At 63.3% G+C, this 21,806-nt stretch overlaps 2 protein-coding genes across 3 annotated transcripts; one reads left to right on the plus strand and one right to left on the minus strand.

Moving 5' to 3' along the window:
- Positions 1-813: 813 nt before the first annotated feature.
- On the plus strand, positions 814-16,345 carry PI4K2A (phosphatidylinositol 4-kinase type 2 alpha). Its single transcript, XM_067537082.1, has 9 exons — positions 814-1,331; positions 6,153-6,353; positions 6,613-6,744; positions 6,819-6,972; positions 7,721-7,782; positions 12,780-12,879; positions 13,266-13,399; positions 13,728-13,787; positions 13,964-16,345. Exons 1-9 carry the CDS (start codon positions 888-890, stop codon positions 14,123-14,125), a joined length of 1,449 nt encoding a protein of 482 aa, XP_067393183.1. The 5' UTR covers positions 814-887; the 3' UTR covers positions 14,126-16,345.
- Positions 16,346-16,697: 352 nt separating this feature from the next.
- AVPI1 (arginine vasopressin induced 1) lies at positions 16,698-19,294 on the minus strand. Of its 2 annotated transcripts, none has more exons than XM_067537084.1 (3): positions 19,159-19,294; positions 18,070-18,417; positions 16,698-17,655 (listed from the first exon to the last, which is right to left on the minus strand). In XM_067537084.1, the coding sequence occupies exons 2-3, from the start codon at positions 18,387-18,389 to the stop codon at positions 17,508-17,510; spliced, it is 468 nt and encodes a 155-aa protein (XP_067393185.1). In that variant the 5' UTR covers positions 18,390-18,417; positions 19,159-19,294; the 3' UTR covers positions 16,698-17,507. The 2 variants fall into 2 exon arrangements, with proteins under 2 accessions (XP_067393185.1, XP_067393184.1); XM_067537083.1 differs by lacking the exon at positions 19,159-19,294 and adding an exon at positions 18,564-19,000.
- Between the last annotated feature and the right edge of the window lie 2,512 nt (positions 19,295-21,806).

Here is a 21,806-nt window from a genome sequence, read left to right on the forward strand (position 1 = left end):
ACGTTCCCTGGCAGACCCTGCGGGATCCCAGCAAACGTCTGCGTAGAGCCTGCGCTCTGGAGTGCAGAGGAGAGGTCACCTTTGCTCACAGACATCTGCAAGAGGAAGTCCTGCTGCTTCTGTCTGAAACAGGCCTGCAGCTGCAGTAGGATAGAAGGGGAACTCGCAGGAGTGGGTGGCGTGGCGTGGCGTGGGAGGGACGCACTGACATTGACTCAGGGGCAGTAGAGCCCAGCGTATGGACCGCTGCAGCTCAACCGACCCTCAGGTGGTTCCCTGGGAGAAGCAGATCCACTCCTTGGACAGACAGAAAATAAAAGGCCCCAAATCAAGCTGGGATGCAGTAAGTGGGAGGAGCTTAGAGGAAGGGCGTGGCCAGTGCAGCCAATGGGAGAAGTTTAAGGAAGGGGCGCGGTCCGTGCAGTGAGAGGGGTGTGGGGAAAGCAGGGGGTTAGCACAGTGGGCGGTGTTGGGGGAGTGGGTGTGGGGGGGGAGCAGTTTAGAGAGGAGCGCGTCATTGAAGTGTGGGAGGAGTTTAAGGAAGGGGCGTGGCCAGTGCAGTCAGTGGGAGGAGTTTAAAGAAGGGCTGAGCTCAGTGCATGCAGAAAAGGCTTAGGGGCGTGATTGGGGGACTGATTCCCGGGGGGGGCGTGGCCAGTGCGGTAAACGGGCGGGGGCTCCGGGAGGGGGCGTGGCCATCGCGGTAATGGGCGGTGCTGGCGGAGGGGGCGTGGCCCGGGCCCCGAGGCTGAGGGCGGGGGCGCGGCGAGTGCGGCCGGTCGGTGGGCGGAGCCCTGCGGGGGCGTGGCCGCGCGCGGGGCGGCCGGCGGTTGGCTGCGGCGGCGGGTCAGCTGACGCGCGCGGGGCCCGGCACAGCCGGCCCGGCCATGGACGAGAGCAGCCCGCTGGTGTCCCCGCAGCGGGCCCAGGCCGCCGACTACGGGCTGCCGGGCGGCGCCGTGCGGACCCTGCCGCCGCTGGCCGCGACCCCCGCCACCCCGACCCCCGCCGCCGGCCCCGGCCCCGGCCCCGGTCCCGGTCCCGGCCCCGCGCCGCCCTCCCCGCCCGGCTCCCCGCGCGGCCGCGACCGCGAGCGCCAGCCGCTGCTGGAGCGGGGCCCGGCGGGCGGGCGGGGCCCCGGGGGGGCGGCGGCGCAGGCCCAGGCCCAGGCGGCGGCGGCGCAGGCCCAGCGCGAGCGGAACGACTTCCCCGACGACCCCGAGTTCGCCGAGGTGGTGCGGCTGGCGGAGGCGGCCAGCGAGCGGGGCATCTTCCCGGAGCGCATCTACCAGGGCTCCAGCGGCAGCTACTTCGTCAAGGACCCGCAGGGGGTGAGGCGGGGGCCCGGCCCGGCCCGGCTGGGGGGGGGGCGTCGGGCCCCGGCCCCTGGCGGCGCCTCAGTCTCCCGGGGGGGCCCATTGGGTGTCCCGGGAGCAAAGAAACCGCCCGAGCCGGGAGGTGGGGTGCGGCCGGGCGACCCCCCCTTTTACCCCGCCGCCGCCGGCCTGGTCCCCCCCGTCCCCAGGGGCTGAGCGAGTCCCCGGGCGGGCCGGAGGCAGCACCGCAGAGTTTGGGTCTCTTCCAGCTTCCTCCTCCGCTGGGCAGTGACGAGAGCCGAGGCCAGGCCAGGCGGTGCTGGCCGGGATGGGCCTGGCCGCTCAGCAGCCCCCCTGTGCTCGGCCCCCCGCCTGTGGGGGTGACCCCGGGCCCCGGCTGCTGCTGAGGGTGGGGGCTGCCCCGGCTCGCTCCCTGCGAAGCGTGGGGTGGCTTCCACCCTTGTAGGTGTCCACGGGGGAGACGAAAGCCAAGGGAAGCGTGCCCTGGGTTGGGGTGTGCTGTGAGTACTTCTCTGGGGACCCCGAGCGAGTGCTCCGCCAATGGTGGGATAGGATCCGGGGTCGGGTGCAGGCCCGGGCTGCGGGGTTCTCTCTCCAGATTCACACTTGCCCACCCCTCGGGGGCTCTGGCTGGGGTGATCCACCCACCAGGGTTTGCCCCACACACGCTCATGTTGTTGGGGCGCTGGGCAGCCTGGGCTGTGGATTGCGGTGTGAATTGGGCAGCAGGTTGGCTGTGTCTCCAGGCTGTAAACATTGCTCAGTCCTGTCTGCATCTCTGAGTGTGCTGCCTGCCGCTGCCAGGGATGGGGTGGCTGGTTGCTAGTGGACCCGCCTGCCTGTGAGCGAGCCATGCTTGACTGGCCACGGAGACCAGGAGGTGGCAGGTCCAGGCCCCTGGGAGGGACTTGCTGGGCGGTGTAGGAAGTGGGTAGGAAGTTTGGCTGCCACAGTCCTCAGCCACGTCCTGCCTCCTCCAGCATGTGGTGACCGCGGCCTAGTGCCGGCTCAGGATGGGGCCCTCTGGGCTGGAGGGCGGCCGAGACCTGAAGTCTGTCAGCCCGCGCTGGTTGAACCCAGTGTGGACCTAAGCTGACTTAGTAGTGCCAGCCCGACGTGACGCTGAGTTGTCTGGCTGGCTCTTTGCTCTCGTTGAAGGTGACTGGGGAAGTGGTTTCGGCTAACCCCAAGTGTGCCCACAGGTTTGCTCTGGTTCACTACATGGCCATAAAGACGGGTTTGAATGTAAACAGTGCGACCGTGGAGTCTGGGCTGTGTGTAGCTGAGGTCTGTGTGGGCCCCGGGATGGCAGTGGCCTAGCCAGGCACCCTGGGAGGGGCGCAGTAAAGGAGATTGATGCTCTCAGCCCAGCTCTGCCCCATTGCCTTAATTGCCTCACTCTGCTGTAGGCGTGGGTCTGCATCCTGACTAGTGCTTCCCCCACTGGGCCCTTCCCGCCTGAAGCCCATCCCTCCCTCCCTCCCACAGAGCGTTCTAGACACTTCCCCACACAGACACACACACTCTGCCTGGGCCCCGACCCGTGAGCTCTCGGGCTTAGACTCCGCAGCCCTGTCCCATGGTACAGAGCAAGGCGTGCTCTCTGCAGGAGGGGGGTGGCCCAAATCAGCATGAAGGCAGTCCTTGATGTAGCTCCATGGCCCGTGGATCCGGTCGGCTGCGCTGCAGCATTCTCCCCAGCACCGCTGCCCAGCTCCGATCAATGCTGGGTGGCTGCCCATGTGACTCTCCCTGCTAACCAGATCAGTCTTGCTGTCACTGCTGCTTGGGCCTGCCTTGGCCATTGCTGCCTCTGGAAGCAGGACTTGGTTTGGCTTGTTTTTTCATGACACCAACTTCCCTGCCCCTGTCAGGGGCCGGCTGGGATTCTGCCCACCCCATCGGCCAGCTGCCGGGGCTCCGGGAGCGTAGGTGGAACAAGGCAGATCTGCCCCGGCCAGAGGTGAGGCAACAGAACCAGTGTGCAGCTTCAAGTCTGATGACATTCCCAGCCAAGAAGTAAGAGCGTGACCTGGAAGCGAGTCAGGAGATGGGGGTTATTCCTGGCTTGGATGCCTGCCTCCTCTTCTCATGGGGAGCCAGGCCTTAGCCTCCCTGTCTGTAGGGCTTTGAGATGGGAGATAGTGCTGCCCGGCAGAGAGCGTTCTCCAGCCAGGAGATTGCAGAGCACCAGTGCCCGTGAGCAGCCATTGCTGCTGGCAGTAGCAGCGCCTGGGGCAGCGAAGCGCACTTGTCAAGCACCTCAAGGAGCGTGTGCAGCTGAGGGGCTGGGGCTGGGTGGGATCCTGCTTCTCTAGCCTTCCCCCCCCCCCCCCCCGGCCCACAGCAATCTCCCAGCCCTGTACGGTCTGTCCTTCCCTTCTCCCTGCTTGTTCATTGGCTCCCTAAGCACTCGGTAAACAAGGAATGAAGCATCCGGCAAGCCCTGGCAGCTAGCTGGGGTGTCAAAGGGACTCGTACAGGGTCACATGGTAAATCAGTGGCAGAACCAGAAGCAAAACTGTCCAGAGCAGCGCTGAAATGTGGCCATCTCTGGGGTGGAGGGCCACAACCCACTGGTCTGTGTGACGGACGGGTGGGGGGAAGTTTGAGGGTACCAGGGAAAATCTTACTGCTGAGGGAAAGGGCCCACCTGCTCTGGCCCTTCCGAGGACGAAGGGCTGAGCTGGCCCCGATGGGATTCAACTCTTTGGTCCCAGGGAGTCCGACTTCCAGACCTGACGCTTGGGCTGCACGGCCGTCCTCTCCAAATGACGGGGCCTGTGCTTCGCTACAGAGCCTGGGCAGGCCGTGCGGTGCTCCAGAGTCCTGGGCCCCCAGCCCGCACAATGCATGTGGCCAGGACCAGCAGCAGGGAGTGGTTTGTCCCCGGGGCAGGGTCTGATGTGCACCCTGCTAAGGGGGTGTGGGGCACTCGAGGGCTCTGAAGCCAGTCTCTGCTCTCATGCAGTGTTGCTACCCTCCCGCTGCCACCTGCATCTCCTTCCACGTTGCCCCCAGGTGGAATGGCCTCAGACCCCTGTGCCTGTCTGCAATCCTGTCTTTGGACGGCTGGGCTCTGTTGTGCTGCTAACACAGCCCTTGGGACCCGGCCCAGCCCCTCTTCCACTGCGAGGGGCAGAGCTGGGCTCTTCCTCCAGCCCGCTTTGCCCACCCGGGTTCAGAGTGGGGCCCCGTCCCTGCCAGGGAGCCTGTTGTCCCCTCTGGCTCAGGATGGCCTGGCTCCGGCGGCTTCGCTGTCACATTTCGGGGTCTCTCCGTGGGGAGACTGTGGGAGTGCAGTGTGGAGAGACGGGCAAGTGCCCTGGGCTGTTGGGGAGTGCCCGGCCGTGCACCACTTCCTGCTTGTGGTCCCAGCTGCGGGAAGTGCCACCCGCTGACGGGGGAGCCTGTGACTGAGCTGCTGAGACTTCTTGGCTCTGGCTCGTCTGGAGGACGGTCAGGTGCCCTGCTGAGTCACCTGCTGCCAGAGCTGTGGGAGGCTGCGGCCTGCTGCTCCAAGCCGGCTGCCCGTCCGCCCCCCGCCGGGCTGCTTTGGATGAGCACCTGAACCCCACGTGTCGGCGACCAGCAGGTAGTATGGAGCTGGCGCTGTGCCCAGCCGTGGGGCCTGGCTCCCCTGGAGAGCCCCTAAGTTGAAGGGGTGCCTCTGACAGTGGGAGGGGGGTGCTGCCAGTGCAGCTGCTGGGGTGCCCCTGTTGCCCAGCTCGGGCTCAGCCCCTTACTACTTCCAGCCTGATGTTGGGTGTCCTGGGGCAGGGTTCGATGGCCGGCATGGTGAGGGGAGCCCCTCCTCCTGAGTGCCCGTGGATCTCGCACGGGCCTGGGCCAGTGGGCCGGGTATGTGCAGCTCGTGCCAGTCCCTGCTCCCTCCCTGAAGGCAGGACAGGCGCTGGGGGATGTCGAGTCCTGGTTGCCTGCACCCCCTGCCACGCACCGCTGGGATCCCCACTGCTGCTGCCCTCTGTAACTAGCTCGCTGCTGTTTCCGCCCAGGCTCCACGGCTCAGACCTGTGGGGTGTGTCAGTCCCAGACCCCCGGACGTCCCCTCCCTTCCTCGATGCTCTGACTCCGGTCTCCCTCTGTCTGCTCTGGCTCTCTGGACCCTGGGCCCTTCTTTGCCCCGTCGTGTGCCTGGCACTGTCTGGGCTGCGTGCCCAGTGCGTGGCTGTGCCGGGGGCAGCTCAGGTTCTGCTCTGCCCTGGCCTGCGGCGACGAATCCTCAGCACGCTCCAGGGCTTGCCTGCTCCTCAGCCAACATGCTGAGTTCGTGCTGCCAGGCGGAGCCGGCCTGGCCAGTGGGAGCAGGCAGGAGCCGAGTCTGACTCCACATGGCAGCTGCATGCAGCGGGTCATGCCAGGATGGGCATGCGTTGGGGAAGGGAACTCCAGGCTTCGGCGTGTCTGAGCAGGCCCCAGCTGGAGGACGAGGATTCTGCGCCTGTTCGATTGCTCTCCAGGCCTGGCTGTCCTCTGCCCATGGGCCAGGCTTCCAGCCACACCCCAAACCTTCCGGATCCTTTACCGAGTGCAGGGAGCTGGGAAATGTCCCTTTCCCGGGAGGCTGGGGGTCCCGGCTCAGCTGTGGATCTGTCAGGGCGGAGGGAGGCTCAAACTCCCTGGTGGTGGAGCCCAACCTGAGCCGGGGTCCCAGGGGTGCTGTGACACGCTGGGCTGGGAGATGGCTGGTGGGGAGCAGGCTGTGCCCTTCTGCTGCCGAGTCCCCGCTTCTCGCCCTACCTAGTGTTTGGGTGGGGGTGGGTTTTCATCCCAGCTCTTCCCCTGTGTCTGCAGAAAATCATCGGCGTCTTCAAGCCGAAGAACGAGGAGCCCTATGGGCAGCTGAACCCCAAATGGACCAAGTGGCTGCAGAAGCTGTGCTGCCCCTGCTGCTTCGGCAGAGACTGCCTGGTCCTCAACCAGGGCTACCTGTCCGAGGCCGGCGCCAGCCTGGTGGACCAGAAACTGGAGCTCAACATTGTTCCCCGCACAAAAGTGAGTTGGGGCGGGGGGCAAACGAAGGGAATTGTGTGGGCTGCTTTTCCATGCCGCCAGCTCCTCCGCTGCCCTGCTATTCCTGACCTGCAGCCCCCAGCTCTGGGAGCACTTCTGTGGGCCCCCAGGCACAGGCAGAGCCCGTACTTGGAGACGATCTGCTGCTGGGCAGGACCCCACCCAGCCCAGCGCCCAGCAGCTCTCGGCCTGCGCCAGCAGGGGCCTGTGCTGTAGGCTGACGGCTTGCTGTCACCCCCAGGTGGTGTATCTGTCCAGTGAGACCTTCAACTACAGCGCCATTGACCGGGTGAAGTCCAGAGGGAAGAAGCTGGCCCTGGAGAAGGTGCCAAAGGTTGGGCAACGGTTCAACCGCATCGGCCTGCCGCCGAAGGTAGGGGCTGTCGGAGACCCCCTGTGGCTGCGCCGTGTCCCTCAGCCCCTGTCACCTGCCCTCTCTCCCCACAGGTGGGCTCCTTCCAGCTCTTTGTGGAAGGCTACAAGGATGCCGATTACTGGCTGCGGCGGTTCGAGGCGGAGCCGCTCCCCGAGAACACCAACCGGCAGCTGCTGCTGCAGTTCGAGAGGCTGGTGGTGCTGGACTACATCATCAGGAACACAGGTGGGGCTGGCGCCGGCCCCGGGCCCCTCCACATTGGCCCTTGCTGACCTGGAGGGAGTCGGGGGCTTGGAGGGTAACGGGTGGGTGCTCAGCAAGTGGCTGCCATGTTACGGGGTGGGCGCAGGGGGCTGGGAAAATGCCTGTCACCATCTTCCCTGCCGATTGCAGTGCTACAGGAGTCCCTTCGCCCGCTGCCACAGGGCAGCCACGGCTGGGATGGGACATGGTCAGACCTGACCAGGCCCATCCTGGCCAGGGCGTGGGGAGGGGAAGGCTTGTCTCTGGCCGGGAAGCCCAGGCCCACGTGACCAGAGCTAGCTCTTCTCTGAGAGGTGCCCCGCTTAGCGCTGTCCTGGGCAGCGCCGCTCCTGAGCATTGTGCCTGGCCCTGCTCTGGCCCCGCGAGATCCTGGCTGGGGGTGGGGCGGGTCTCCTGGTCTGGGGCCCTGAGCTTTGTCCTGCTGCCCAGGTGAGCTGGTGTGGAAGATGCCCCTCCTGGGGGCAGCGACTGTGCTTGTGGATGCTCGGTCCCTGGAGTGGTATTTGGGGGCAGCCCTCACTGGCCTGGGGCCTGGACGAGCTTCCCAGCCACTGTCTGGGTGATCCAACCCCCCCACGGCCCTGGAGGTGTTTGCCTCCCTTCCCGTGTGCCAGGCGCCCCCAGAGAAGACGGCTGCTGCTCTCAGATGGCGATGTGGCTCGGCGCCCACAGGCTGCCTTACTGACATGGCTGGTTCTGCTCCCTGCAGATCGAGGCAACGATAACTGGCTGATCAAGTACGACTGCCCCCTGGACAGCACGAGCGTGCGGGTGAGTGGGGGGAGTCGCTCGGTTAGACTGGCGGAAGCAGAGGCGAGTTCTGAATGCATGGAGGTCCTGGGTCTTTTCTCCCATAGCCTCGGCCCAGGCCCCGGGACGGTTCTCGCCCTCTCTCGCCCGCCTTCCCCGGCGGCTGCCTGATTCCCATGGAACGTGGCTTTTGTGGCGGGGCGGGGCGAGCCAGGGCCCATTCCGTGGGGGTGGTGAGCCGGGCTCTGTTGCACAGGGAGCTGCTGCCAAGTGGCAGGCTGGGGCATGTGCCTGCGATGGTGTTGCTAGGTAAACCCGATGTCCGCACACGAGCCGTGCGCCGTGGGGCTCTCGCTCTTCCAGGCTGCGCGGTCCCAGCCCGGGTGCAGACGGCATTGGCCACTACTTGGCATTGTGTAAGCGGGACAGGCACTGGGAGTCAGAAGGGACCCTTGGGATCATCTCGTCACACCTGCTGTGTAACACAGGCTAGAGACCTGCCCCCAAACAGTTCCTGGGGCAGAGCTTGGAAAACAGCCTGTCTCGCTTCACTGACGGCCAGCAACGGAGAATCCCCCAACCCTTGGGAAGTTGTTTGTGGTTTGATGGCCTTATTTCCAGCCTGAATTTGTGTAGCTTCAGCATTCAGCCATTGGATCCCGTTTTGACCTCTCTCGGCTGGACTGAAGGGCCGGTAGTTGAATTAGTTGTCCTTGGTAGGGATGATACAGACGGCGATCATCACCCCCAGCCTTCTCCTTGCTGAACTAAACAGATGGCGCTCTTTGAGTCTGTGGCTGTAAGGCAGCTTTTCTAAGCCCCACCATTCTGTGACCCCTCTCCAATTTAACCTCCTTCTTGGACTGTGGGCACCAGAGCTGGACACAGGATCCCAGCAGTGGCCGCACCCGTGCCAGCTACAGAGGTAAAAAAACCTCTCTGCTGCTCCTTGAGATTCTCCTGTTTGTGCATCCCAGGCAGAGCTTTGGCTGTCTCGGCTGCATCTTCGCGCTGCTAGATCATGTTACGTTTGGTCACATTTCTAAACTAGAACAAATGGGAGAAAGGTGACGGACTCTGTAGTAATGAACATACATCTCAGGTTAGCACTTGTAGAACATTTGATAAGGGAAGCCAAGGGACACGAGGAGAAACCAGGGCCAGTGGAGTTAAAGGCAATGAGGAGAAGTCCTGCCTATGGTGTCGGTCCATTACTAGCTGGAAATGGAAGATTTATCGATCACAAGGCAGACATGTTCAATACACATTTCTGTTCTGTTTTGGGCAGGAAAACAAATGCTCTAGTTCCGCCATATGGTGGTGATGCTCTGTCCATTCCACTCGTCTCTCTGGAGGCTGTAAACAGAAGCTAGTAAAGTTGGACATTTTTCAAACAGCAGCGCCAGCTAACTTCCATCCAAGAGTTTTAAAAGAACTGGGTCGGGCACTGGCTGAACCCTTAATGCTGGTTTTCAGTAAGTCCGGCGCACTGGGAGAAAGCGAAGATGCCAGTTTTTAAAAAGGGCGAACAAGATGACTGGGGTAATTATAGGTCTGTCAGCCTGATATTGATCCTGGCCAAGATAATGGAGCAGCTGTTGCAGGACTCAGTTAATAAGGAACTAAGGGTGGGTAATGTAACTAATGCAAATGAGCATAGATTTATGCAAAATAGAGCCTGTCAAAGGAACTTGGTATTTTTTATGAGCAGTTTGACAGATAAAGGTCATAGTGTTGATATGACATACTTAGATTTCTGTGAGGCGTTTGACTTGGCATTGCACGACACTTTGAATACAGTCACTAGAATGGTAACATTAACATGGCCCACGTGAAATGGGTGAAGAGCTGGCTAGCTGAGAGGTCTCAGTGTAACTGATAATGGGGAATCGTCACTGGGTGGGTCTGTGTCCAATGGGGTCCCGCAGGGATGGGTTCTTGGCACTACACAGTGTAACAGGTTTAGCAATGACCTGCAAGAAAACATAAAATCATCACTGATGAAGTTTGCAGATGACCCAAAATTTGGGGGAGTGGCAAATAATGGCGAGGACAGGCCACTGATACAGAGCGATCTGGGTCACCTGGGAAATGGGGTGCGAGCAAACAGGGAAACAGGGCAGAGCAAACAATCTGTGTTTGAATGTGGCTAAATGGAAATGTGAACATCAAGGAACAAAGACTGTGGGTCGGGCACACGGGCTGAGGGACTGTCCTGGGAAGATTCCTAACGTCTGATTTATCCTTATTACTACCCACTCCCTCTCCCTTGTGCACACTATCTCTCTATTTCTTACAGCTGCCTTCACTTCCCACTAAACCAGGTCCCTTTTTACCAGCACAGACTTCTTTCTTGATTGGGGATTTTTGGGCATCTGGTCGGGTGTTCTTAAATGATTTCCAGTTATCAGTCAGATCTTTCTCATGAAACCCTTCCTTCCAGATGATCTGGCTCATCATTGTTCTTAGGGTTTGAGACTGACCCTGTCAAAGCACCAAGTGTATATAACTGGTCTGGACTTTATCCTGCTTCCACGTTGTAAGTAAAGCGTCATCAAGTCATGGTCACTTGTACCTAAACAACCGTTCGCTGTTAGTTCTGTGTTCAGTTCCTCTTAGCACAAGCTCTGATATGGGCTCCCCTGTGTTGGTTGCAACAACTTCTTGAGTTAGGAAACTGTCATTTGTAATGTTGGGAAATTCCAGGGGGGTTTTGGAACTGGCAGCAGGAGACCGCCAGCATATGTCGCTCAAATAAAGGCCTCTCTGACTAGGCAGCTTTTTCCTGCATGTTCTAGATAGGTGCGTAAGGAGTGGGCATCCTTGTGTGATCTGAGGGTGTGTGGCAGACACCAGCTAACACCCCATCTTGTGCCTCACCTCTAGGACATCGATCCATAATCATTCAGGGTCACTTTCTTCCAAGTGATCAGTGACTGAAACACTCAATGCCATTTCCCTCTCCTCCCCGCTTGCTCACGTCGTCCTTCCTACATAGGTTATAACCTATACATATGTGAACGTCCCAGCCGTGCAAACCATGGCTTCCGCTTTCAATAACACCAACTCAACTGAATTTTTTCTAATAACTCAGCAATTCAATTCCTTTCTTACCCTGGCTCCTACCATGCATGGACCGGCAAGTCGTGTCCTTTGGTTCTTTAATTTTGTTCTCAATGTCTCGGTTTCGTGCTGCGTGCTCATGTCGTCCCTTTTTTTACTCACTCTTTTGGCCGTTTAACCTCCTCCTGACTACTCTAGCCAGCCTATCCCCCAGGAGATCAGCCCCCCACCCCTTTTACTGAGGTGGAGGCATCCCAAATACACAGCTCCTTCTTGCCACAGAAGGTGGACCAATGTTTCAGAAAACAAAAACCCTCCACCCCGTAGCTAGCCAGTGGTTCACTTCCAGACTCTTCTGTCGTCCTTTGCTCGTGGGAGAGGAAGGATCTTGGAGAAGGTTGTTCTTCAGGACACTGCAAAGGTCCCTGAAGTCATCTGCGGAGCGATCCTGCAGCAGGGTGTCAATGCCAATATGAATAATCAGCACTGGATCCTTGCCCATCAACTCCAGAAGCATCTCCAGTCTGAGTGACATCTCAGCCCCCTGTCCTGCCGTCTGCTTGCCCTTTGCAGAATGTGCTTTAGGTTCTTCGGAGTACTGAATTCCCCACGAAGATCGCCGTCTTCCTTGGACGGTGGGAGACTCTGCAGGCAAGTTTGCTTTTCTTGCAGGTTGGGCTGAGTTGCCATCCACACGTGTCCCGTGCAGCTCTCCCTTTCCATCCACCTGCTGGATCTTGAGAGTTACCTTTCAGAGCTTCCATGTTGAGGGCCTGCTATTGATTCAAAGCTTCTAGCAGTTTGGAATTCCTCCTGGTCACCTTCTCCCTGGTGGCCACAGCCTGCCCACCCTCATTCAGCCCTGCAGAATGCTGCCGTGACATCTTGCCCCTGCTGGAGCCAGGCCTCTGATTTCCCCTCTCCCCGATTCCCTGGTGGCCAGCTCCATTCTTCCCTGAACCTGGGGTCCTGATGTTTTCTGAACCTGGCTGTCTCGGAACTTCTCAGCAGCATCTCAACCTGTCCCTGCAATCCACAACTCTCTTTCTGCAGCACAGCCACCAACCTACACTTCACACATTGGAAATCCCTTCTGGCTTCAGGCAGGGGAGAACACGGCACATCCATAGCCGCTCACCACCATCGCTGGCCATCTTGACGTCACACCCAGCGCTGCAGCTGGAAGGAAAGCCTCCTATACCCCCTCCCCTTCCCCAGACTCCCCTGTTCCCTGCCTCTGTTCGTGGCTCTCGTTTGCCTTTTTATACCAATTCTTCCCTGCTCAGCTCAGTGCCGCCCCGCACTGCTAGGACCGGCTGTGAGGCTGTGGGTAACTCAGCCAGAGGCCAGGGTCTATTACAGGAGTGGGCGGCTGAGGGTCTGTGGCCTGTGACGTGCCGGAGGTCAGACTAGATGATCAGGATGGTCCCTTCTGGCCTTAAAGGCAGTGATCAAAGCCCCCAGGGCTAGAGCCTCCCAGCCGTTAGCAGGAGCCTGCTTGCTCTGGGCCCCAGCCTGCTACACAACAGGCAGAGCAGGCCAGCTCCGAGCACAGGCAGCAGCTCCTGTTCGCAGCCGGGCGCTGGGGTGCGGCCATGCCAGGTTCGCTGCACTGCAGCCCGTTCAGGGCGGGGAGAGCGCCTCTCAGCCAGTCCCCTGGGGCTGCAGCCCCCAGCCTGGCCTCATCCTGGAAGTAAGGCACACCTCCGTGGGAGCGAGACGCCCTCCATCACTGCCGGCAGCCCTGAGTCCTTGGTGCTGTGCAGGCTCCTGAGCGCCTGTCCCAGGGGACCGGGGCATTACGTTGGCAGTGGGGGGCGTCCGGCCGGGATGAGAGCGGGGGAGCCAGGCGGTGGCTGGCTCAGAGCTGGGACCGTGCTGCTGGTGCTACCTGGGGGTGAGTGCTGGGTTCCGGCTCCCCTGCCACAGGTGACTTGTGACCTGCTTCCCTCCAGGACTCCGAGTGGGTGGTGGTGAAGGAACCCATCATCAAGCTAGCTGCCATAGACAACGGCCTGGCCTTCCCCCTGAAGCACCCGGACTCCTGGAGAGCTTGTGAGTCTCTGCCGTGGTGCTGCCAGTCTGGGCCCCATCCGGCCTGGTGCTTTGACAGCTCGCCTTACGCTGGCCACCCCCCCCAGCCACAGCTGCAGGGCTAGGCCTGCAGCCCTGTCCTCGCTCCCCGGAGCCGGCCAGGGGCCGCATGGCACGGCCAGCTGAGCAATGCTAGGAGCAGTGGGGGTGGCTTCCCTTCATCCTGGGGTTGGAGGGGTGTGAAGCCATGGCGAGGGGGCTCTCTGCAGCACCCTCCCACCCCCGGTGGGCGTATCTGTCCCCATGAGCACCAGGCTGTTGGCCGCCCCCCCGCCCGCCCACTCTGCCATCCATGGCGGGGCAGGGCTGGGTGCGTGGCTCTGACTGGGCTCTGCCTTTTCCCGCAGACCCCTTCTACTGGGCATGGCTGCCCCAGGCCAAAGTCCCCTTCTCCCCGGAGATCAAAGACCTGATCCTCCCCAAGGTTTCCGACCCCAACTTCGTCAAAGACCTGGAGGAGGATCTGTACGAGCTCTTCAAGGTCAGCTGGAGGGGGCTGGGGCATGGGGTGGGGGTGATCCTGGGGCTGGTGGGGGGAGGTAGGTCTGTCGGGTTGGTGGGTGGGACCCCTCTGGATGGGGCGTCTCCTGCAGCGGCAGTGAGGCCCTTTCAAAGCTGCCGGGGAGCGTGCATGGGGTGGGTTTTGCTGCATCCTGCTGGGACTGGACATGGGGCTTCTGGGGGTGCAGAAATCCCAGGCAGCTGCTGTCAGGGCAGTGGTCTCAATACAGGTCTGGCCTGGGCATGTGGGTGTCTGGCTGCCGCGCCCCGGGGGTCTCACTGCCTGTCCCTTGCTGTTTCTCTTGCAGAAGGACCCTGGCTTCGACAGGGGCCAGTTTCACAAGCAGATCGCTGTCATGAGGGGCCAGGTATGCTGGCATGGGCTCCTGGGGGGGCTCCCTCTAGACCCATGGGCTGGCATTGTAGGTGGCCATGCCGGGGTGGGGCAAGGAGGGACCCTGACCTAGATGCCCCTCTGTGGGCCGGGCTGCGGCGCCTGGGGCGGGAGGTCCTGCACTAGCATCCCTTCTGCTCTGCTGCCTAGATCCTGAACCTGACGCAGGCCCTGAAGCATGGGAAGAGCCCCCTGCACCTGGTGCAGATGCCGCCCGTGATCGTGGAGACGGCGCGCTCCCACCAGCGCAGCGCCAGCGAGTCCTACACACAGAGCTTCCAGAGCCGGAAGCCCTTCTTCTCCTGGTGGTAGCTGGGCGCTGCCCTGCCTGGGACTGGGGCCGAGCCTGGAGCTGTGCGGGGAGCCCTCCACGCTGGTCTTGCTGCCGGGGCACCAAGCCTGCGCCAGGACTCTCCACATGCCAGGCAAGGGCGGCTGTGTCTGGGGAACCTCCAGCTGAACTGATGGAGCCGGGGCAGAGCCGTGGATCCCCCTTGCTGCAGGGCTCGGACACAGCCTGCTTCCTGAGGCGGGCGGAGCCCAGCTACACCCTGCCCCGCTCTGCCAGCGCAGCCCAGGGGTCGCAGCCACTCAGCGGGCAGAGCCGGGCCTGCCTTCTGCATGCCGTGCTGAGCACATCTGCTTCCCGTGGGGATCCGTCCAGCTCCATCACCCCAGGAACCCCAGCTGCTCACTGGTGTCCGCTGGACGTGGCCCTGGCCGCCCCCCCCCAGGCAAGCAATGGCCTGGAGGCCTGGCCCCAGGGGAGGGCAGTGGGCTGCAGCTAACGGGTGTGATGTGATGTGGGGTGGTGCAGGTGAGAGCAGCTGCTGGAGATGGCAGAGCCCAGGCAGCTCTGGGCACATCGGGGCAGGAGTGGTGCATGTTGGGACCTGGCCCCACTTCCTAGGAAAGCTGAGGGCCTGGCGTGGGGGCTGCTTGTGCCCCCCAGGGCTGGGTGTGGGCTGTTCTCCCCTCTTCTGCTGGGCACGGGGTGGCCTGTCCCAGTTTAGCTGGCTTGTCCTTGTGTCCCACCTTCTCTCCTGCAGGAGGAGGCCTGTGCTCCCCTCTGCTCCTGGGCCAGGGCACTCACCCTGGCTCCCCTCAGCCCTGCTGGGGCCAGAGCCAAGCCCCTGGCTGCATGGGAGGGGGGTGGCCTGGCTTCACTTCTCCAGGAGCGCGAGAGGCTGTGGGGGTGAAGGGAGCCATGCCAGCCTTTCCCAGCCAGGGGGGGGCTGTACTCTGTGTTTACACCCTGCCCCTCCCCCGAGGCTGCTGGGGGGAGGAGGGAGAATGAGCCTTCCTGCCTCAGTAGGGCCATGCATGGTGCAGTGGGTGAACCAGCCCCTGGGGGAGCCATGGGGGGTGGGTGTGCTGGTCCCTGAGCCAGTGGGTCCCACTGCCCTGGGCCCGTCAGTGCCTAGCACTCTCCGTCTGCTGCTCCCCCGCCCCCCATGGTGCTGCTCCTACAGCTGGGGCTGTGCCCACGCCCTCACCCTCCACAGCTCCTTCAGCGCTGCCAATCTGAAGGCCGACCTGGCTCCCAGGCCATGGGCCACGCAGCTGGGCCGAGCCGCCGGCTGCTTTGCAAAACCCCAGCATAGTACCATGACCGCTGCTTTCCTCAGGGCCAGGACTCCAGGGCCGGGGCAGCTCTGTGCATGTGTCACTGTATAGCTGGTCCCAGGGCTGGCCCCCAGCCTGGGCCTTAAAGGCTGCATATGGTCTGCCAGCAAGTCCCCTGGGGTGACCCAGCACTAGCCAGGAGGGGTAGGCTGTGCTGTCCCGTCCCCCATAGGGGCAGGGGTGCATGTTCCCCCCATCGATGGAAGGGGGCTGGGAGCGCCGTGCTGTGGGGCAGGCGCTGGGCTCTCCCCTGGCTGAGTATGGGGCTGTGTGCGCAGAGCTGGGTGTGGGCTGCAGGGGCGGTGGCTGCTGCCAGCACTTGGGGGGCGAGATTCCCTCTTCCTGGCTGCTGCTGCGGCCTGGCTGAAATGTATTGTTCTCATGCACTGTAGAAATGTACGTAAACCAAGGCACATCTCGGAGTCGGGCCTGTGATTCCACAGGGGCAGGGTGGGGGGCACGGGGACCCCTCTGCCTGCTGGCTCCTCTCAGGCAGAGCCCCATAGCCCGCAGTATCCCCTACGGCAGCTCCCCTGCTCTGCGGCCAGGCCCCTGCTGTGCTCGTAGGCATGCTGCCGGCGGCAGGAGTCAGCTGCAGCCAGCTGGGGGCGAGGAGGCACTTCAGAGCCTGTGCCCCCCAGCGCACCTGGCCGAGCCGGCTAATCCACGGCCCCCAGGCTGGGGTTAGTGAAAGGGGCCTGTCTCAGCCAGGCAGCTGCACCTCTCTAGCTGTGCAGCGCTCAGGGTGATGGTCACTTACCCCTGAGGAATGCCCTGCAGCTGTGCGTGCGCATGGGGGGAGCACTGGGCAGAGGTGCCCCAGGTGCTGAGAGGAATGCATGGCAGCTGGGGTGGGGCAGCACTGGGCAGGCCTCTTTCCAGCAGCAGCACCATCTGCCAGGGCCTGTGTAAAGTGGACCCCGCCTGAGTGGGTTGGACCTAGACATGCTGCTGGGGGGGAGGGAGGGGGGGAAGGAATTTGCTGGGCCAGAGCCAGTCCCTGGAGGATGCACGCTGGCTTATAAGAATTGTGCAAGAGGCATGTGAGAACCACCCGTCAGCTGGTGGGAACCCCACTGAATGGGCTGCTGGGCTGGCTGTCCCCCTCCTCCCCCTGAGGGTAGAAAATCACCCCCCCTCCCCTCATACACCCCATGGCTCCAGCCCCCTCTCACCCCCCTGCTTCCAGCCTGGTGACTCCCAAGGGGGGTTTCTCTAGAACCTTTCATTCCCCAGCCAGGGGGAGGGGGGGGGAGAGGACAAGAGCAGGGTCCTGTGGGGTTCACCTGGCAGGGCCATGAATGGACCCTGATTTCCCCTCTTGCTGGGAGGCTGCTCAGGGACCAGAACAGGCGGGCAGGCTGAGTGCCAGGCCCGGGGGGCAGCTGGCCTGAGTTGCTGCTGCGGTAAGTAGGGAGGGCAATGCTGCACCAGCACGAGCCTCACCAGCAGAGCTGTCCCAGGCCTGCAGTAAATCCTGGCAGCAGGGGGCTCAGCCCAGCCCAGAGGTAGCCGCATGTAGGTCTCACACCTGGGAACCTGCTCCAGCTTTTATTAAACATTCACTCCAGCTGCATTCAATAATACCAGGCTGCAGTGCTAAATGAACATAAGAACAGCAGCTGGGTCAGAGCCGGGGTCCCTCCATCCCAGCTGCTTCACAGGGAAGCAAGTGACTGCATTTGCCCCATGTCATAGCCCCAAACCCAGCCTGGAGGTGGGGGAAGGGCTGCCTACTTGTGGGTCACTCCCCTCCCCTGTGCATGGCTCCCCCAGCTGCCAGCACATGTCTGATCAGTCAGATCACAGAGGCAGCTGGCCCAGGTTGGGGGGGGTGGGGCGTGGGTCTGAACAAGGGCCCACAGGCAGCCCTCTGCCAGCTGATCCCACCAGTGACCCCTCAGTCCTCTGCTTCCCCCCCCCCTTCACCTACTGATCTACACCAGCTCGGCCCAGCAGTGACAGAATCCTCCCCTTTGCGTCTCTGCCGGAGTCTCTGGAGCTGAGCCTGGCCCAGGCAGCCCGGAGCTCCCCCACTGGGGGTGAGACCCCAGCACCAGCTGCCCCCTCAGCGTTGGAGCTGGTGCAAGTAGCCGATGGGCCCAGGCCCCCTTTTCCTCTGCCTGGTCCTTGGACCTTCCCTCGGGGGGCCAGGGTGCTGCCCGTCCCTCACGCTGCTGCCAGGGTCTGCGCAGGGGAGGCTGCAGTCCTCTAGCCTGTGGGGGGACAAAGCCAGCGTGAGGGGCAGGGGAATCCCTGGCCAGGAATACGCGGGGCACCCCCTCCCCAGGGTAAGTGCAGCCACGGCAGCTAGCCCCAGTTTGAGGGCAAAGGGACCCCCCCACCAGTCTACACTGCCCTCCCCACGCTATTTGAGCCCCTTCCCCTCGGGCGTTTCTCACTGGAGTGCTGCCCTGCTGGGCCATGCAGCTGGGGAAGGGTTCCGCGGTCCTTCCCTCCCGCCCATGGCTGGGGCTGGGCCAAGGAAAGGCCCCGGCACTGGGAGGGAAGGTTTGGCTGGTCCTTGGTGCTTGTGGGAAGCTGACGCCAGTCTCCCGTCCCACCCCCAGCAGGGCCTGTGGGGTGACCCTGCGGTGCCTGGAGAGGGGGATGGGATGCACAGCCCCTACCTGGGGTGGCTGAACTGCTGCAGCGACAGGCCCCCCGCGCTGTCCTGAGCTGCTGGGCCCAGCTGGGGGAGCTGCCGCCGGCGCCGCCTCTGCCTGCTCCTAAGTTGGCGCAGGGCATGGGCCGTGCGCCGGTCGCCCGCGTACTCGCACACCAGCCGGGCACGCTCCTCCGCCCGCTCGTCCCCGCTGCTCTGGAACAGGCGGCGCAGCTGCAGCGGCCCCATGTCCTCGAAGATGTTGGCGGAGGCTCTTTTCCGGGCCCGGCCCACAGGAGCCTGCCACTGCGGGGAGTCGCATGCCACCGAAGCCGGGGTGCCCATGGGGCTGCCCCGAGGGCGGGAAGAGAAGCTGTGGGGAAGGAAGAAGACAGCCTGAGGCTGCAGGAAGGGATTTGGCTGCAGGCAGCACAGGTCCTGCCCTCCATCACCCTGCCGAGCGCCCCCCGCCCCCCTCTTCAGCCTGCGTCCCATGGGGAGTCCTCCTGGGACTCGCACCTTGCACAAGTCCGGCACCCCAGGCCCATGAGAGAGAGAAGCCTGGGCTGTTCCCAGGCCTGGTGGCCTTGTTCTGTCCTGCCAGTCTGTCCCAGGGCCCGCACTGCCTGCATCAGAGCCACGGCTCCGAGACGTGCTGGGCCCTCAGCCAGCCCCAGGAGGGGCGGGGCCGCTGCTTTCTCTCTAGATAGGTGGGTGTCCTGGTCCAGGGGCCGGGGGCCAGTCCAGGTGTGTCTACACTGCATTAACCCCCCCCTCCCGGCTAGCCCAGGCCAGCTGAGCGGGGCAGCGGCTGTGTAACCGGGGCAGGGGTTCGGCTCCGCCTGGGGTCCAGGCTCCAGAACCTGCGAGCCCGCGGGAGGGGCCCACAGCTTGGCCGGGACACGTGGCAGCCCCGGAGCCCCGCTCAGCTGGCCCGGGCTACGGGCGGGGTCTCAGCTGCCGTGTGGACACGCGCACACCCGTCTGTCCCGGGCGGGGCGGGGCGGGGCGCGGGGCGGCATCTCCCGCCCGGCAGTGACAGCCCCGGGCTCCCGCAGGGCCGGTGACCCGGGGTCGGGGCGGGGCGGGGCGGCTCCGGGCCCGGTACCGGTACCTGCGCGCGGACTCTCGGCGGGCGGCTGCGGTCGGGGGCTGGCGGGGCCGGCACCCCGTGCAGAAAGGACAGCAGCCCCGCCCCCGCCTCGCAGCCAATCAGGAGCCGCCGCCCGCGCGTCCCGCCTTCCCCCTCCCAACGTGAGAGCCCGGCTGCCCAATCAGGCCCCGCGGCGGGGGGAAGGGGCGGGGCCTGGCGCCCCGCAGGGAAACACGTGGCACCCATTGACGTCAGTGGGCGAGCGCTGACCAGCTGTTGGCGGGGCCCCGCCCCCAAGTCCCGCTCGGCCCCGCCCCCCCGTTCCGGGCTCCTAGCGGCGCACGAGGCTCGGTTCGGCACGGCCCGGCCCGGCCCGGCGCCCCTCCCCCCACGCAGCTGAGCCCCGGCCGCTGCTCTCTGGATCCACGTGGCTGCCGGGCCCCCCTGCCCCGGGGTCACCTGCTACCGAGCAGCCTGGGGTGCGCCCCGCCCGGACACAGCGGCGGGGCACGCACCGGCCCGCTGAGCAGCCGCAGCTTTTGAACCCGGGCCCCTCAGCACCCGGCACAGACGCTGGGAGTCCCCTGGCTCGCTGGGCACAGTAGTAGGCTGTTAACCTCCCAGGGACCAGCCCCTAGAGGGGGCGGTGACGCCCATTTTGCAGCATTACAGGAGGCTGTGTGGGGCAGGGGAGAGGGCCGGGGCCGGGCAGGACACAGGGGCTGGTCCGTGGGAAACACGGAAACCGAGCTGTGTCGCCCCAGTGTCAAATGCAGCATGGTAAGAAATGGGCTTATCGGCCCCGTGTAACCGGGAGGAACCCTCTGATGAAGGGCTGGGCAGGCCTGGGGACAGGATCCGTTCCCTCTCCCGGCCCAGCGTTTCTGACACCAAGGAGTGGGCAAGAAGAAAGCCGGGCACTGCTGCCGGGACCTAGGAGGACGCTCAGGAATGCTGCTCAGAGACAGCCATCCATCAGACGGGCCCGCCGGGGATCTCCTGCAATGCGGGGCATCTCCTCACCGCGGGCCAGTGCACGGGGCTGGGTGAGGGGCGCGCACTGGCCTGGGGATGACCCTCTGCCTGGGGGTTGTCGGATGGGGGAGGGGGGGCCGGCTCTGACAAATCCCACCCCCTCCAACCCAGCACTGCCTAACACAGACCTGACGAATCCTGTCAAGGCCTAGACCCACCCTCAGGCTCTGTCTACACACGCTTGGGAGCCAACAGGAGCGAGTCTCCCAGCCCAGGGCGACAGACGTGAGTTAGCAGGGCTCGCGCTAGCGCTCTGAAAATAATGCTTGACGTCATGGAGGCCGTGGGCCTGCCCCTGCGGGCGATGCGAACCCTCAGGGTTCAGCCCACTAAGGGGGTCACTCCCAAGGGACTGGTTACAGACTGGAGCACAGACCAGGCCCCATGGATCCTTGGCAGTGCCCAGCGGGGGAAACTCGCCCAAAGCTACCGTCTGCAGGCAACACAAGCACTCCACAAAGGCTGTCGCAGGTCCCGCTCCTTCCCCTGCTGGCTAGGAGCTTACACCCCCCTTGTAACACTGGAGCGCCCAGGCCCTTGTCTTCCAGACACCCACAGCGTGCGCCGATCCGCTGCCTTCGGGGAAGCAGTGCGCCCCCTTCACTGGCAGCTCCTCAGCATGAGGCAGGTCCACGTGTTTATGGTAACCAAGCGGCTATTTAAGGGAGACGGAGTTACAGCTTCAAATGAAAGGATTTGGAAACAGGAGGCTGTGCTTATTAACGCGCTCCTGGGATTTCTCACCCAGCGCTGGCCGGCCCACGGAGCAGGGAGATGCGCACGCCGGCAGAGCGTTGCCTCCCTAAGGGAGAACATCCTGGGCCATTTCTTCTTTTATTCAGACCCAGACTTTTGGTCCCTTTTCGTAAGCAGGGGCCAGGCGTTTCATTAGCTCCAGCGCAGCCCCGAGGGCCCCTCGCCTGCGTCTTTTCCTGGGGTTTTGCCTTTGTCGCTGCGCAGGCCTGCGTCTGGTCCAGCCTGTAAACGCTTCGCTTCGCCCGCCCTGGCTCGGGGACGTGTGTCACCTCCAGCAGCTCTGGAACGGGATCACCCGCGTTTTACACAGCTCAGAGAATATTTCTCCTGCAAACATCTGGCAATGCCCGAGCTCAGCTGGCTCTTAGCTTCTGGCAGGGACCCCCCCCACAGTCCCCCATCGGTGAATGGCCAGACCTCGGTGTAATGCACCTGTTTGGGCAGGTCTGTGTTACAGAGGCTCGCTGCAAAAGGCTGTACAGACCTCTCTCAGACACCAGCCCCGCCTAGCAGTCAGTCCCACCACAGCCAGCTCATCGCGGCCTGACCCAGGGCAGCCCCAGCCTAGAGGGCTGAGCCACGAAGACTGTGGCTGACTTCTCAGACACCAGCAGGAAGTGCTAACCAGGCCGGTGGGCTGGGTTTTACTTACCCAAAGGAAAGGGTCCCCAGCCCTTCAGAGAACGCACGGAGGGGCCAGCATCCCCACAATTCGCTCCCGGGGGGCTGGGTGCAGGGCTGGTCTCACTGCGGCAGGAAAGGTGAGACGTCTGTGAATACATGGGAGTACCGGGCTGGGACAGAACGAGGTGAGTTCAAGATCCTCATGCTTCAGGACAAAGGAAATCAGCAGCTGAGGTCAGGAAGGCCTGTCCACG

This window comes from Emydura macquarii, unplaced genomic scaffold, assembly GCF_026122565.2.
Source record: "Emydura macquarii macquarii isolate MOO-44397 ecotype Brisbane River unplaced genomic scaffold, CSIRO-AGI_Emac_v2 contig_3692, whole genome shotgun sequence".
Lineage (NCBI taxonomy): Eukaryota > Metazoa > Chordata > Testudines > Chelidae > Emydura > Emydura macquarii.